The following is a 14,868-nucleotide window of genomic DNA, read 5'->3' as shown; positions in this document are numbered from 1 at the left end:
TCCATTGCCTCACAATCCTACTCTGCCATATTTATAAGCCACTTCAAGTTCGGAAGCCTCATCTAATGAGGCTTAAAAAGAGACCTGAACATGGTATTGCAAATTTGATAAAGACTTTGAAAGTGACACAGGGTCTTGAGATGAGGCTTCTAGTGCCTTCCCTGTGACTCAGGACTGTTAAACTGAGCAATATCTTTCACATGAGGTTAGGATCCAGCAAAGTTGCCTTAGCAGTGGGTTGCTGCATTAGTAGCGGCCAAGCAGACAGCTATGCTGAATGCTGTCCATAACAGAGTAATTTAAAAAGTACTGTTGGTGTCACCACAGCTTACCATAGAACAGAAGTTTTGTCTTCCTCATTCCACCTAATAAGAGTTTTGTTGTCATAGTCTCTGTTGCACCTTTACTCCCCAATCTTTCTGTCTTCTTTTTCTGTTAAACATGTTCCAGATTGAACAAGGAATCTTTTTTCTTTTCTATCTGAGAGAAACATCTCCATGAATATCCACCCATGTTTTCCGCTACATTTTTACAGGATTCAGAATATTGGCTGTTTTTCCCTCTTAGTAAGTTACAGTCTGGTATTTCTGAATTCCCTATGGGTCCATTTAGAAATTAGTAAGAACAGAATTAGCCAAATCATAATGTGAAAGAAAATTGGCCTCCTTCTTAAAACTATTGTTGTTGAGAGGCACAAGCCAATAATGGAGTTGCATTGTTACCAGACCCTGATCAGAAATAGTACATCAGTCAGACCTTGAAAAATGTACAGTATCAGTGGATACATCAGAAGCAGAAGGAAGAAGGGACTAGATGACTACCACACAATAGGCAATAGCAGGGCCAGAGCACTACCATCAAGTTTATCTGTAGTGCCATAGGATTGCACTTTTGAACCTTGCTCCACTGTCTGTCTGCGCTGGATACACAGCCATACTTGCTTTGATATCACATCCTTGGTCTTTTGTATTCCTGCTTTTGTGGAGAGACTGAAAGAGAGAACGGAAGTGGATGCACCTTGGAGGTTCACTCCTGTAGACAGTCACTATTTGGATAAAGACTATCAATCTGTACTTCAGCTTTGTCTCCAAAGGCAGTAAAAATACATTGTTTTCTTGTCTTCCACTCTGGTAACCTTGCCTATGATTGCCTTTAAATAATTCTAACAAGCTCTCCTCAAAACAACCCCCCCCTTTCCCTCCTTCACTGAGACATACCACACCAACACAAGCAAGAATGCAATCAGTGGAATCTACCAGAGGCAGCACTGGGTAATATTTATTGTCCAGATCCTAGTGCTGCTATCAAAGTTAAGGAACAAAGAGGAGGACCAGTTTCACCTGTGCTGTTGGAGTGCTACTTCTCAGCATGTGAGAAGTATTTGAATTTCTCTGAATTTCCCTGCAAAGGGGAGAGAATTGAGTTTTGTCTTTCCAAAGAGGAAGGAGTGAGTCTAAACCAGCGATGGGTCATATGAAAAATAGACTAAGGAGAAGAGCTGGGGCTAGTCTTGAAGCTGGATAGACTTCTGAAGATCTGGCTTTCCTGCTTCCAGTGCTGCTGGAGGGATCTGAACAGGTATGGCTCCAATCCTACACACTATGATCCTTTGACTCCCAGTGACATGTTTGCTGTCTTGCTGCTCCCAGGACACTTCTGAGCTTAGGATGACAGACAGTCAAGTCTTTGTTGCCACCATGCTACAGGCAGACAGAACCAGTGTCTTAAATGATTCAACCAGTTCACTGGCATTTTGGTGAGTGCAGTGGCTGCAGTGTATTGCTTCCCAGTTTGTCCTTCTCTTTAGGACTCCTGAATGAAATCTGTCTAGAAGTGTGCAGAGGATGACACAGAGCTACTGCACGGAAATGTTCTGGTGGTGGTGGAGTTCTGAGTAGTCCATTCTACATATCATATGAGTTCTTCTCATGGTCTGAATGACACAGAGGAACCATGAATAAATGGAGTGCAAGACCAAAATGCAGAGGAAAATTCAGTGGAACTTGCTACCAAAAACTACTGTCAGTAAATGATTGAAAAATTACTTAAACTGCAAAGCAAGCTACCCCTCATTTGTGCAATTTTCAGCATTACAGAACATGAACTTGTCTTTGAAACCCTGACAATTACAGGATTAGTGCTGCTTATGCTGTTATTAAAGTGAGGTCTGGGAACACTGTCACTGTATCAAATGCAAGCAGGTTTCCATTGTTAAATTCCACACTGTGGGCAATACATTTTTTTTTTTCTTCTCTGGTCCTGATGTCATTACGATAGTCTTCATTTTATGTTAGCACCTTTGGTGCCATTTCCTTTCCACTCATAGAGCATTAGTGTCTGTCTTCTCACATCTTTGAGAGAAATAGCTGTAATATGCTTCATACATGCATGTTGAATTAACCTTTTCAAATCTCATTACCATATTTCCCTTCCCACCCCATGCTATGTTTCTGCTTTGTCTTATTTTCATATTGCTTTTTAGATTACTGCCTTTCATTTCACATTTGGGAACTGTGGGGAAAAAAAAAGACTTTAAAAAAGTTGTCCCAGAGAGGTCAGCCTATTGCCCAACTGAAAAGAGCTGGCTGTTATGTCAGGGATACGATATGTCGTTACTCCATGCATGACTTTCCTCTCAACTGTACATCTTGTCCTCTCCTGTTCACCAGTGTAGAAGGGGTATCAATGGTTACAAACAGATAATAACATTGTTGTTCAATACATGGGCACTCCTGGCTTCAGTTCCATGATATACTTGACTAGTCCTTAAGTGGAAGTTGTACAAATTATTATTTCCTTTTATCTTAGTCAGTGGTGATTCATTTAGTGTTAAACCACTATTTCCTCTCACCTCAAACTGCCCCAAATTCACCTCAAAGTCACATTGAACAACTCTTTAAAAGTGAAGAATATAAATACTGTAATAATTCTTAAAATCATCTTTCAGTCCTGTAGGTACAAGATGGTCTTGAGTTTGGAGTCCATTTTTGACTGTGGACTACTGGAATAACAACTGCAACTCAATTCTTCTTGGTGAGTCTCTAACTGCTGTGGTGGAGGGCTGTGCTCTCTTTGACTGGCTTAACCAACAGTCAAGTATTATATGTAAAATTCGATTTAGTGAAAGAGCAAAATACATTGATCCTTCATCAATGGATTCTTCAACAGGGGCAGCTACCTTCAGTTACTGTAGAGGGAAGCTAGGGAAGTTAGTGTCCCCAGACCAAATTTAGACTTTGTAAATTACCCCTCAGGCAATAACATGCAAATCAGTGCAGACATCCAGAAGAAAACAATTTACAAATTACTATGCTTGTGGTTGAAAATACCAGCTTAAACAAGATTTGATTATTGAAAGAATACAACTTCATGACCAGACTCTGAGAATGCAATTTAAATGCTGGTTCTGATTTTCATAAATGGAGGTGAAAGCTAGAATCTCAGCTACAGGTTTCAGCTCAAAGATGAGCTTCCAAAAAAAGTAAGACTGCAGAAATAGCATAATATTTAAATAAAAAGAAGTTGTAGGAACTCCTGGATAACATGAAGTGGTCTCCTCCAAGGAGTTTGGAAAAGATGTCATTTGTTAATGAAAACGCTTGAGTGCATCAAGGCACTTGATGCAAGGAGAAAGTGCACAGACAAGACTGTTCAAATAGACTGTTTGCAGTACTCTGCTCAGTTTGAAATCTCAGCTGTCACAGAAGAGCAGATCTGGTCAGAGCATCCTCTTCTAAATGATGCAGAACTGTTTTTTGATAGGCATGAACTTTCTTGGGGGTATAGACATAGATTCATAGCCCTTTTTTACATCAATAACAGGAACTTGTATGTATTTACACCAAATATGTATATATGTTTTCATGTTGAGTTCACATAACTTCAGAAGTGACTGGGTAGCAATTTCATTCTTCCATCTGTTTGGTTTAAAGAGTACTTTCTTAAATTGAAAGGAAATTTCACCAAAAAAAGAAAAATCTGAAATATGATCTCACAAAATCGAGTCTGTCAAGATGTATAAACTTTGACTGTGCTTTGGTTGTAAACAGATAATCTAGATTGATCTGAGTTGCAGAAGGATCATGCTGGGGACAACTTGTTATTGTTAAACAACATGAGTAATGAACTGGATTTGGGATCAGTCAACTCTTCTGGTTTTAATCATTTATTTTATTTTCTTCTATTTTGTAACTGAATGGTTGATGTAATCCTACCCATCTGAATGCTAAGTTCAGGGTTTCACAATAAATGAAATGCCATCTAAACCAGCATGAAACATCCACATAGTGTAATCTAAGGTGCCCACAAAAGTTGGAAGAGGACTAGGTTTCTTATGTTGCCAGTGAAGTCTCCAGAGAGTAATTAAATTCTCAGCAAAATGTTTTAATCTTGCCTCTGGTTTCTCTTTGCTTGCCTGAAGAAATTTAATGTCTTATTTCAGTAGTGAGAGGACAGACCATGCAACAAGTGGGTAAGCAGGAGGTCTGGCTTGGATTGGGTCATGTCAGGTAAGCTAACTATGTAGCACAAGCTAGGAAAATTTTGAGAGGTTTTTCTCTGTCAGAATTACAAGCTGTATTTGAGCACTTAACAGTCCTTTAAAACAGTCACTTTTCATCTAATGATGGCACCTCAAGAATCCATTTCTCAGCTAAAGGTTGGCACCCAGGGTAAGAGCAAAACCTGTGGGCAAGATCTGTACCATAGACAGTGTCACTTTGTCTTCAAAACTGACGACCTTACAGCCTACTTGGGAAAGGTCCTGTGCCCATCTTAGCTGACCTGTGCCTGGGAGTGACTTAGAACAGTACTAGCTGGCCCAGCCCAAAACAGTGCCAGAAACTGGCACTGTGAATTTAACAAGGAGAAAAAATTGCAGCATCTCTGCAGCTTACTTTACCAGTATTATGGGTTCATGTGCACTGTACTGGATTCATTATCAGAATGCAGCAATCTTCTATTTTTTGTCTCAGGATTTACTGTGTGCTGATCCAAGCACACATTTCTTCCTCAAACTGGGATAGAAGAATAACCTCTCATTCTTGACCAGACTACATTGATTCCATAGAATCATGGAATGTTGGTTGGAAGGGACCTTTAAGGGTGATCTAGTCCAATCCCCAAATCAATACTTCATTTAATCAAGTGATCAAGAATCTCATTACTAGGCATGTTTTTAAGACATCATATCTGCTCTTTTTCAGCCTTTTCTGGTAGAACTTCCTTTTAGAATTAAAATTGTATATATCCTACCTTCTACACTAGACTGATACTCACTTGCTGATACTCACAAGTCCTGATACACCCAGGACTTCAGAAGTATTGCAACAACCAACCACATCCACATCAGGTGAGTATCTGCTGCCAAGGGACATTTGATGGTGGACACTTGCACTGATCATCTAATAAGTTCTCCACAGAGGAGCTCCACCTGTTGTGGAGTCATCATCCTTGGAGACATACAAAACCCAGTCAACAGTCTTGAGCACTCTACTGTACCTGATCCTGTTCTCAGCAGCAGACTTGAACTAGATGGTCTTCAGAGGAGACTTCATGCCTCAGTGATTCTGTGCTCCTATATGCTCTTTTCATTGATCAAGGTTTGGAACATTTTCTTTTCACTCAGATAAGAGTCTAAGTTTGTCCTGGCAGTTTTTTCTTTTGTCTATCTTATCAGAGGTAGCTTCCAGCTGGTAGGTAACATCAGCCTTCCTAGCTATCCAGTTTAAACAGAAACCTCACAATCTTTTGGTCTTACCTGTTGAGATTTTTCAGGACAGCAATTTCTGTCATTACATTAGAATTTTATAACCTCTGGAAAAAAACAGTGGGCTGTTCCATCTCCTAGTACTTATCTATGCCATGAATATATGCAGGCTCCGTTGCATTTCTATAGACTTTGGAGCTACATGGGTTGGAGGAATTGTTCAGAAACACTTGAATTGACTACACATAAGTCATCCTTAGCTAAGAAGTAGCTTAGCACAGGGAAGTACTTTCTGAGGATGGAAATAATTTGAATGCAGCATCTCTTGAAAGCTCCATTCTGATAATTCTATGACAGATAAAAATAGACATTCCCTTTTGCTGTCCTCTGCCTACATTCAGCTCCTTAGTAGCAGAACTTGGGAACTAGAACATTGCTGTGGACTGATGAAGCCACTTGACTCTTAGTAATACTCAGTTTTCTTTACAAATAAAACTTGTCTGTGACAGCAGATTAGTGCTGAACATGGTACCCAAGTTTGCTGCTCGATGATGGAGGCCAATTTACTGAGAACAACATTCCTAACACCCAGCATGCTGACAATGGGTAACCTCAGTGTGGGGCTGTGTTGGTGTGAGCTGAAATTCCCCCCCCCACCGACAATAACCAGGCTAGCCCAGTCTGGAAGCAAATGAAAAGCTGTATTTACAAGCAGAGTCTAAAATCTACAATGAAATGAAATGAATATGTACAAATATACAAAATTCACAACATTCACAAATATATACAATCAACAGAAAAGCACAACTGATCTCCCTTTGCTTCCCCCCAAGGGGACCCTCCCAAAGGGGCCTCCCTCTCCCAGGAGCTTCCCCCCCAGATCCCCCTGGACAGAGAAGCAGAGTTAGTTAAGCAGAAAGTTGTTAACTTAGCTGCCAAGGTCAGTGTGTGTTATCTTCAGCCAGAAGAGAAGAAGAAACAGCAACCAGACAGCCCAGCAACTGCCCCCACTGCCGAACGCAGAATGTGCAGAGTGCCTACTTTGTTTTGGGTAATAGTTCTTAAACATTTCTATCTATCCAATGGAAGTGTTTAGAACAATCGTTATTTTGCTTTCTTACACCCAATAGTGACTTATTTACATTCTTTCACTTTCTCTGTTCTGAACTTTGCAAGGAAAAATTAAAAAGACAGTTTCAAACCATCACAGGGGCCATGGCCCCAGATACAGGAATTTTATCTGAAGTGTTAATTATACACTGAGCAGCACTTCTGTGAGATTGGTTCACTTTGAAGATCTAGCTAATGACCAATATTCAACCACCATTATTGCTGCAGATTTTTTTGTTATGCATAGCTGTTCATCGCAAAATACATTGACAGCTTTTAGAGCCAGAGCTCCTTTCAGCACCAAATTGGAGAGTTCAGATGCCATTTGTATGGTATGGCTGCCTAGGCTAAAAGGCACGTTAGCGGCGTTGCAAATTGTGTGCACCAAAATCTAGACCTGTGTGTGTAAGCTGATGGATGAGCCTGAACATGTGCTTGAATCCTGGAGTGAAACAGCATTGCTTATAAAGTCTGAAACAGTATTATGATGATTTTAGGCTCAGGAGTTACAAGGAGAAGCTAAACCTGATTGTGAGGTGTTGCTGTGGTTGTTTGACAGGTGAAAACATTTGAGTGTCACTAGAGTGAACTCAGAGCTTGGTTCTGCTGTGGTGCTCTGCAGCTGTGCACACCAGACTGAACATCCTCCAGTTCTGCACTGGAGCAGCTCTGAGAATCCTGCCTTCGATGATGCCACATTGACCATTTTGAACCCGTGCAGCAAACAGTTTTCCTCCTATACTTTATCACAGAGATCCTCCCACCTCGACCTTGTATTTCCCATAAACAGCCATAAAGCTGGAAGACGTAACTCCTAACCTTCCTTATCCTGCTGGATCCCTCAGCCCAGTTTTGTTTCCCAAGGCTGCAGATGTTTGAATGACAATTGTTGTAGCTCAGCAAGGACAGTCTGAGGGGATTTGCATTGTGAAGTTGACAAGCCAAGGAGCAGAGTGGTGTGAGGAGGGGGTGGGTGGAGAGATGCTCCGCCAGCCAGGCAGGCGGGATCACTCTGGCAGTGGCTCTGCCGGGCTTTCACTCTGTCTCCCCAGGGAGGGAGCTTTTCTCTCACTCCAGGCTTCTCCCCTGCTACATGAGAGGGAGGGAGAGAGGAGGAAGCAGAAGGGTCCCTTCACACTGACATCACCCAGCTGCCTGGCTCACATCTGCAGCAGCAGACTATGGGAAAGGGTCTCTCTGCTCTTATGGTCACTTCATCTTTGATTTAAAACTTTCACCCACTTCCACAAGGAACAATGGAAGAGCAATATATTTCCAAACTCCACCCATTAGTGGACTATGGAGCTGGAGTCTTTCTTCTGATCATAGGTGAGTTCTGCCTTCATAGCCTGCTTGTTTGCTTCAAGCCTAGGAGCAGACACAGGAGGGATGCCCTGTCTGTGCTGTAATCAGCACCAGCAGCTCCAGAGAAAGCTGGAGGGAAATGATAGAAAATGTTTCCACAGTGGTTCCTGCTTCTTGTCTTTGAGTCAGTTGGATGCAGAATTAATCTCTGCTCTCAGATTTGCAATCTTTCATTTCGATGCTTAAGAATTACTGGCAGAAGTTTGCCTCTGTGGCATCATCAGTATTCAAAATAAGTTGTCTACTGCTTATGCTGGCATTTCAGCTCTATGAACTGAGACACAAGGCAGCCTATTTCATAAGACTTATCAGGGGAGAGGGACTTTGATCTTCTCATTATGCATGAGGAGCACCTGTGTCTTGGTAGGATAAATCAGTATAAAACAGCAGAGGGTTTACAAATAGCAGTTCTGGATTTTATAATGGCCTGGTTTGCCCTGCTGAAGGCAGATTCACAATGAAATACAAGTGGGGATATGCACCAGTCTGCTCCAGAATGGCTTTATCAGAGTGGTTTCTTCCTTGCCTGTTTGTTGTGTGTACCCAGTTTACTGTGTGTTTACTGGTGGCGCAGATTTGGAAAGGAGCTGAATCAGTTTAGCCATGCAGTCCAACTGCATTTTGCTGCGATGCAAGTACCTTCCTCCCTCCAGCTCACTTGAAAACCTGGGGTGAGATGCATTTAAGAAAGGCAAGCATGTAGTTTTATGTGCTTTAATAGAGGCTTTGGACAGCAACACTGGGCTTTAGCACTTCATCTCTATTCACATACATGTTTCCCTGAACTGCACTGTGCTGTACCCTCAGTTGTGCTGACACCAGAGAGTACAACTCAGGGTGAGAAAAGTCACTGCCTGCAGAACAGTGAAGGGTTTTGTCTTTTAATGCAAGTCAGGATGCCAGCAGTTTTCTCCCACAAAAGTAAATACATGGATGCAGTTCACTGTTCCATCCCATGACATCCAGCAGCACCATGGGTAGCAGGATGGAGGGAATACCATATGCCACAGTAAAAGGAGGGGTGGTTCTGGATGTCTTGATGGAAAGACTAAGAACAACTTCCCACCTCTTCTGTAGTGGTTTGAGCTATCACAGAGGAAAGATAAGTAGGTTCTTTCTCCTCCTGAAGCCTAAAGATATCCCAGTGTGCCGCTGTCATTTGGCAGGAGAGTGCTCTTCCCACCAAGTCACGGGTTGCTATCTGTGCAGACATATGACTGGAGAGCTCAGGGACATCTTCAAGCATATCCAGAGGTACCAAGTGAATGTGTGTGGTTAGAGAATGAATGAAGTATGTGGGGTCTCAGATTTGTTCCTCTGTTCTGTTTAAGGCTTTCTCTTGATATCTCCACCCATTTTTTGATTGATGCCAATGTATTTATTATCTATTTTGTGGCATGTACCTTTATTAAGACCTCTGTGGGCATTTTATTATGGAATATCTATGAGCAAATGTGTTGTTTCTGCTTTCACAGAGACAAGGCAACTTGACAGAATCTCTTTCAGTTTCGCTAGTCCATTTCTGACTTCAGAGGACATCTCAGTAAAATCTTTGATCAAAATGTAGCTTCAGCACAATGTTGACTTGAAAGAAAAAAGATTAATTGTTCACTGTGTGCAATTTTGGCACTGTTGTCATGAACGCTTTGAAGCTCTATGGCATATCTTTTGCAAAGCATTCTTTGGCCTGTTGTTTGCCTCTGGCTAAACAATGTCTATGGTCTGTCTCAGACCACAGTGTGGGTATCCCAGCTGTGGCACATAGTTATTTTGATCCTTGACCAGCCAGGACCCTGAAATGCCTAGCCAGCATGTTGACTATCAAGGCAGCTCAGAGTACCAGAGGCTTGTGCAGGGCCTTCGGTGGAGCATACATTGCAAAGAAGGAAGGCTTTGGGAAGTGGAGAGCACCAACTGGAGGAATAGGACAAGCAGTCAGGTCAGATGAAGGCCTTCAGTAGGAAGGAGAAGTGGGGATATTACCAGGAAAAGTTAAGGCACATAGGTCTGTTTTACTTGATAGCATGTTGTGAAAGATACTATTAGAGAGGGGAGCAAAGGTGTGTGGGCTATTCATGTGAGACAAGGGCGACAGGAGAACAGGTGTGATATAGAAGTGAAGAGCTGTAGCATGGTCATATGGCAGTGTCTCTGTGCTGCCATGTCATTTGTTCCATTATAAGAAGGGGACAGAGCTGTTGGAGCAAGTCCAGAGGAGGGCCACAAAGATGATCCAAGGGCTGGAACACCTCTGCTATGAGGATAGGCTGAGGGAGCTGAGGTTGTTCAGCCTGGAGAAGAGAAGACTCCAGGGGGACCGTAGAGCTGCCTTCCCATACCTGAAGGGATCCTACAGGAAGGCTGTAGAGGGACTTTTTGTGTGTCTAGCAATAAGACAACAGGGAATGGTTTGAAGCTGAGGGGGAGTAGGTTTAGAATGGATTTCAGGAAGAAGTTCTTCAGTTTGAGGGTGGTGAGACTCTGGAACAGGTTGCACAGGAAAGTTGTGGTTGCCTCCTCCTTGGGAGTGTTCAAGTCCAGGTCTTGAGCAGCTGAGCCTAGTTGAGAGGTGTCCCTGCCCATGGTGGGGAGGTTGGAGTAGATGATCTCTAAGGTCCCTTCCAACCTGAGCCTTTCTCTGAAGGGACAAGATATGGCCTGCTATTCATAGGATGAAATTTCCTCTGGTTGGTAAGGCTGGCTAGCACTACAGGAGGCTGTGAACAGGAAATCAAAGCGAAATTTGCTCTAGCAAGTCCATAATGGAGACACAGCCTGACTGGAAAATCCGTGCCTGGCAGGGAGGCAAGAATTGAAACCTAAGAGCTGGCTGAAATAAAACAGTGGATGCTGAGCTGTGTAGCAGCTCTCAGAAAAGCCATCCAGGTGGGATTTCCCATCTGCTAAGAGAACTGGTTTCCTTGCAATAAGCTAAAGAACAAGGTTTCATAGCAGGGCAGAGCAGATAAACACTGGTGTGTTTCAAAGCATCAGCACAGTGCTGGCCTTGGAGGTGCTGAATTCTGGCTAGTCTCCCAGTCTGTCCTGTCTTCTTGAAGTTAGTCCCAGGCTAGCAACTGGCATTTTCCACATCCTTTATATAGTCAATGGTTTTCACAGGTGTGCTTGCTATGTGATATTATTGTTTCTGCTGACTCTTCTCTTCCAGCCATCCTGACAATCCTTGGAAATTCAGCCGTCCTTGCTACAGCTGTGAAACGCTCTTCCCTCCTGAAGTCACCAGAACTGCTTACAGCCAACTTAGCAGTAGCAGATATTGGAATGGCAATCAGCATGTATCCTCTGGCCATTGCATCTGCCTGGAACCACGCATGGCTGGGAGGAGATGCATCTTGCATATATTATGCCCTGTTGGGTTTCCTTTTTGGTGTCTGCAGCATGATGACCCTGTGTGCCATGGCTGTGATTCGATTCCTTGTTACCAATTCATCCAAATCTAACAGTAAGCAAATACATTTCTGGTAACCTTGTAGTGGTGCACTTGGGCTATGTTCAGAGAGGTACCTTCTGGAACATGGCAGAGCACCAGTTCAGTGTCTGTAGGAATAAGCCTCAACTTTCAGTCCAATATCAACTCCCAATATTCCTAGAAGGATCTGATTAAGTTCTTTGTTAAATGACGAAGTCTCTCACTTCTGAGTAATACCAAATGAAACTACATGAGAGGGGAGAGCCCAAATGGACCTGACTGTCTGGCCCTTCCTATTTCTGTGCAAGCAGACATTCTGGAATTTGAGAGGAAGGATTATTCTACTGGCATTCCTGGGCCGAGAACATGGTATATTTTGGGTTACCTTGATCTTCTGTAGCTCCCTGATGTGCTATAGATCAGCACTGAGGGTTGCACTCAGGTCTCACCCAATCCACAGACACACTCGTAGTTACATTTCTCAACAATACAAAATGTTAGGAAACTGTAGCAGCAGCCCAGGAATATTTGTAGCCACCTTTCTTCTGTTTGAGGAGTTATGGCAGAAACTTCCCATAACATGTACTTGCTCTTCCTCTTTCTTGCAGGTAACAAAATCACCAAGAACACTGTTTGCAACTTGATTACTTTCATCTGGCTCTACTCCTTGTTCTGGGCCATTCTGCCCTTGGTAGGCTGGGGCTACTATGGCCCTGAGCCATTTGGCATCTCTTGTACCATAGCCTGGAGCAAGTTTCACAACTCCTCCAATGGCTTTTCATTCATCCTGAGTATGTTCCTCCTGTGCACAGTTCTGCCTGCACTGACCATTGTTGCCTGTTACTTGGGAATTGCCTGGAAGGTTCATAAAGCATACCAGGATATCCAGAATATTGACAGGATCCCTAATGCAGCTAAATTGGAGAAGAAGCTGACATTGGTGAGTTATCCCAGTGATGAGAAGAGTAATCAGGAGCTTGCAGAGAACCAGCTGTGCCATGCATGGCTCATGAAGGCCTTTCATTGCTTTTGTCTAGTACTGACCAAAACCAGAGCTTAGTTTTTCTCACCCATACTCTGCATTCCTCAGAGGAGCAGGGGTTTCCTGAAAAATCTTGTCATTTCAGGAGCTTGGACACAATGTATCATAGGTATAGTGCAGCTTGCTAAATCTTTAGGAAGTTGCATCCAAGATTTTTGTTGTCATACGGCTTTCTAGTCATGCTGGAACAGCTGTTGAATCCTTTCCTGTACCTGGGGCAGAGGTCTTGTTCTGTCATCCTAAGTAGTTTCTAATTGACTGAATGCCTGTTCTGGTTGAGAGCTGCACAGAAATTCTCTATGGAAAGAGGAATTTTTTTAATATAACACTTTTTCAAATAAGCACTTCAGTTGCTCATTTCATGTGGAAAGGCAGAACTGACCCAAGCTTTCCAGAGGCCAGTCTACAAAATAGATGATACCATCTGGTTGGGCTGTGTGTTCCACGACATATTGCAGCCAGTCAGGGAAGGAGATGAAAAAAACTGCAGATCTGGTAGGTGGGAATACAAACATAAATGCACTGTTCAGTGTTACCTGTGCTCACGTCACAACACAGCAAGGATGTAGTTTCACTTATGCCAGCTGTTTTAGGTGTGGTTTCATCCACACACCATGTGCCTCAATATCAGACCTGGTCAGTGCAGGCTCAGAACTGAAGCCCTGTTTCCCTTTCAGATGGCAGTGCTCATCTCAGTTGGGTTCCTGAGCTCGTGGACACCATATGCAGCAGCCAGCTTCTGGTCCATATTTAACTCCAGCAACTCCCTACAGCCCATTGTTACACTGCTGCCCTGTCTGTTTGCCAAATCTTCCACAGCATATAACCCTTTCATTTACTACATCTTCAGCAAAACTTTCCGTCATGAAATTAAACAGCTGCAGTGTTGCTGTGGCTGGCGAGTTCCCTTCTTCAGCACTGACAGCTCTACTGAAAACCCTCTGTCCGTGATGTGGAGTGGGAGGGACAACGTGCGCCTCTCTTCAGCTGCTAAGGTGGAGAACCAGGGACCTGCAATGAGCTGAAATGCAGGAATGGGTTCACAACATGGGTCAAAACTTTGGCTCAAATTAAGCATCTATTTTTAAGTAACTCTCAAATATCGTCTTTAAGCTACACAAAAACAACAACAAAGAAGCTATTTTTTTTGCCAAGACTTCCTACTTTAGATGAAATAGGTTTATGTACTAAACATAAGACCAGGTAAATGAAACTTACTTCCAGGGAAACAACTATAATTAATAGAGGATTTATTGTTTTGTGGCTTTGTTTTTATTTGGCTCTTTTAATTTTTATTTTTCCATATATAATGTAATCTCTCTGCAAACTCTTGGCTGCATTGGTAAAACAGCCATCAGAGAAAACCATTGGTTGAACACAAAGGGTTACCAAATAAGCAGAGCTGAGAGTGCAGCTTTCTAGCAATACAGATAGAAAACCATACAGGTATGGTTTTATGAAATGAGTATGAAATAATCACTGCCATGCAAAGATGGTCAAGTAGCTGATATCAGACTATCTTACAGAGATCTTCTGTTCCTTCTCCATCAGAGGTACAGTTCCAACTCCTCACAAGCTCAAGAAAAGGAGTCAAGCAGCCTTAGTCTGAAGAGGTTAGGTGGGAATGTGGCAGTCAGCAAAGGATGCCACCTGCTCCTCCCAGGCAGCACAATGAGAAGTGAAGGAGTAATTTCACAAAAAAGGAACTGTGCACTTCTGCTGTTGCTGAGGTGTAACAGCTCTGTTACCATGACAGCAGTTTCCTGGAGGAGTGCTCTGTACAGCATGCCAAAGGACATCCCCAAGATAACCTGCCCAGCAGTAAGTCATCCCGCAGATGCAGTCCTAGCTCTCATCACTTCAGTAGGAGCTCCTGTGATACTGAGCTCCTCACTGGCTGAAGCACTGACACCCCTGCAACTGAGAAGAGTTTGCTCATTCAGTTTAAAGCATAGGTAGAACCACATCATTCTGCTAACCAGTTTTAACAAATTCTGAGGTGGAAATGAGCAGCTCCTACAGTTCAAAGCTCTCTCTCTGTGACTTACTGTTTGTGATTTTAAAGAACCTCTTTAGTGTTTGAAATGTACAAAATATGGCTTGACAGCTGCAGCAGTTTTGTGCTTCCACTGCTTGCTCAGCTGACCGGATCTGTCTTTGCATTAGGTTTGGTGATGACGAGTTAAATCACAGGCAGTGTTGGCACAGATTTCA

General features: G+C 42.9%; 1 protein-coding gene across 1 annotated transcript; it reads left to right on the top strand.

Annotated features, from left to right (window-relative positions):
* Window positions 1–8,073: 8,073 nt before the first annotated feature.
* On the top strand, window positions 8,074–13,679 carry LOC128969090 (opsin-5-like). The gene is made up of 4 exons (XM_054383778.1): window positions 8,074–8,146; window positions 11,352–11,645; window positions 12,221–12,552; window positions 13,332–13,679. The coding sequence occupies exons 1-4, from the start codon at window positions 8,074–8,076 to the stop codon at window positions 13,677–13,679; spliced, it is 1,047 nt and encodes a 348-aa protein (XP_054239753.1).
* The last annotated feature ends 1,189 nt before the right edge of the window (window positions 13,680–14,868 follow it).

This window comes from Indicator indicator, chromosome 9 (genome assembly GCF_027791375.1).
Source record: "Indicator indicator isolate 239-I01 chromosome 9, UM_Iind_1.1, whole genome shotgun sequence".
In the NCBI taxonomy this organism is placed as follows: domain Eukaryota; kingdom Metazoa; phylum Chordata; class Aves; order Piciformes; family Indicatoridae; genus Indicator; species Indicator indicator.
This window is presented reverse-complemented; position numbering and strand designations above follow the sequence as displayed.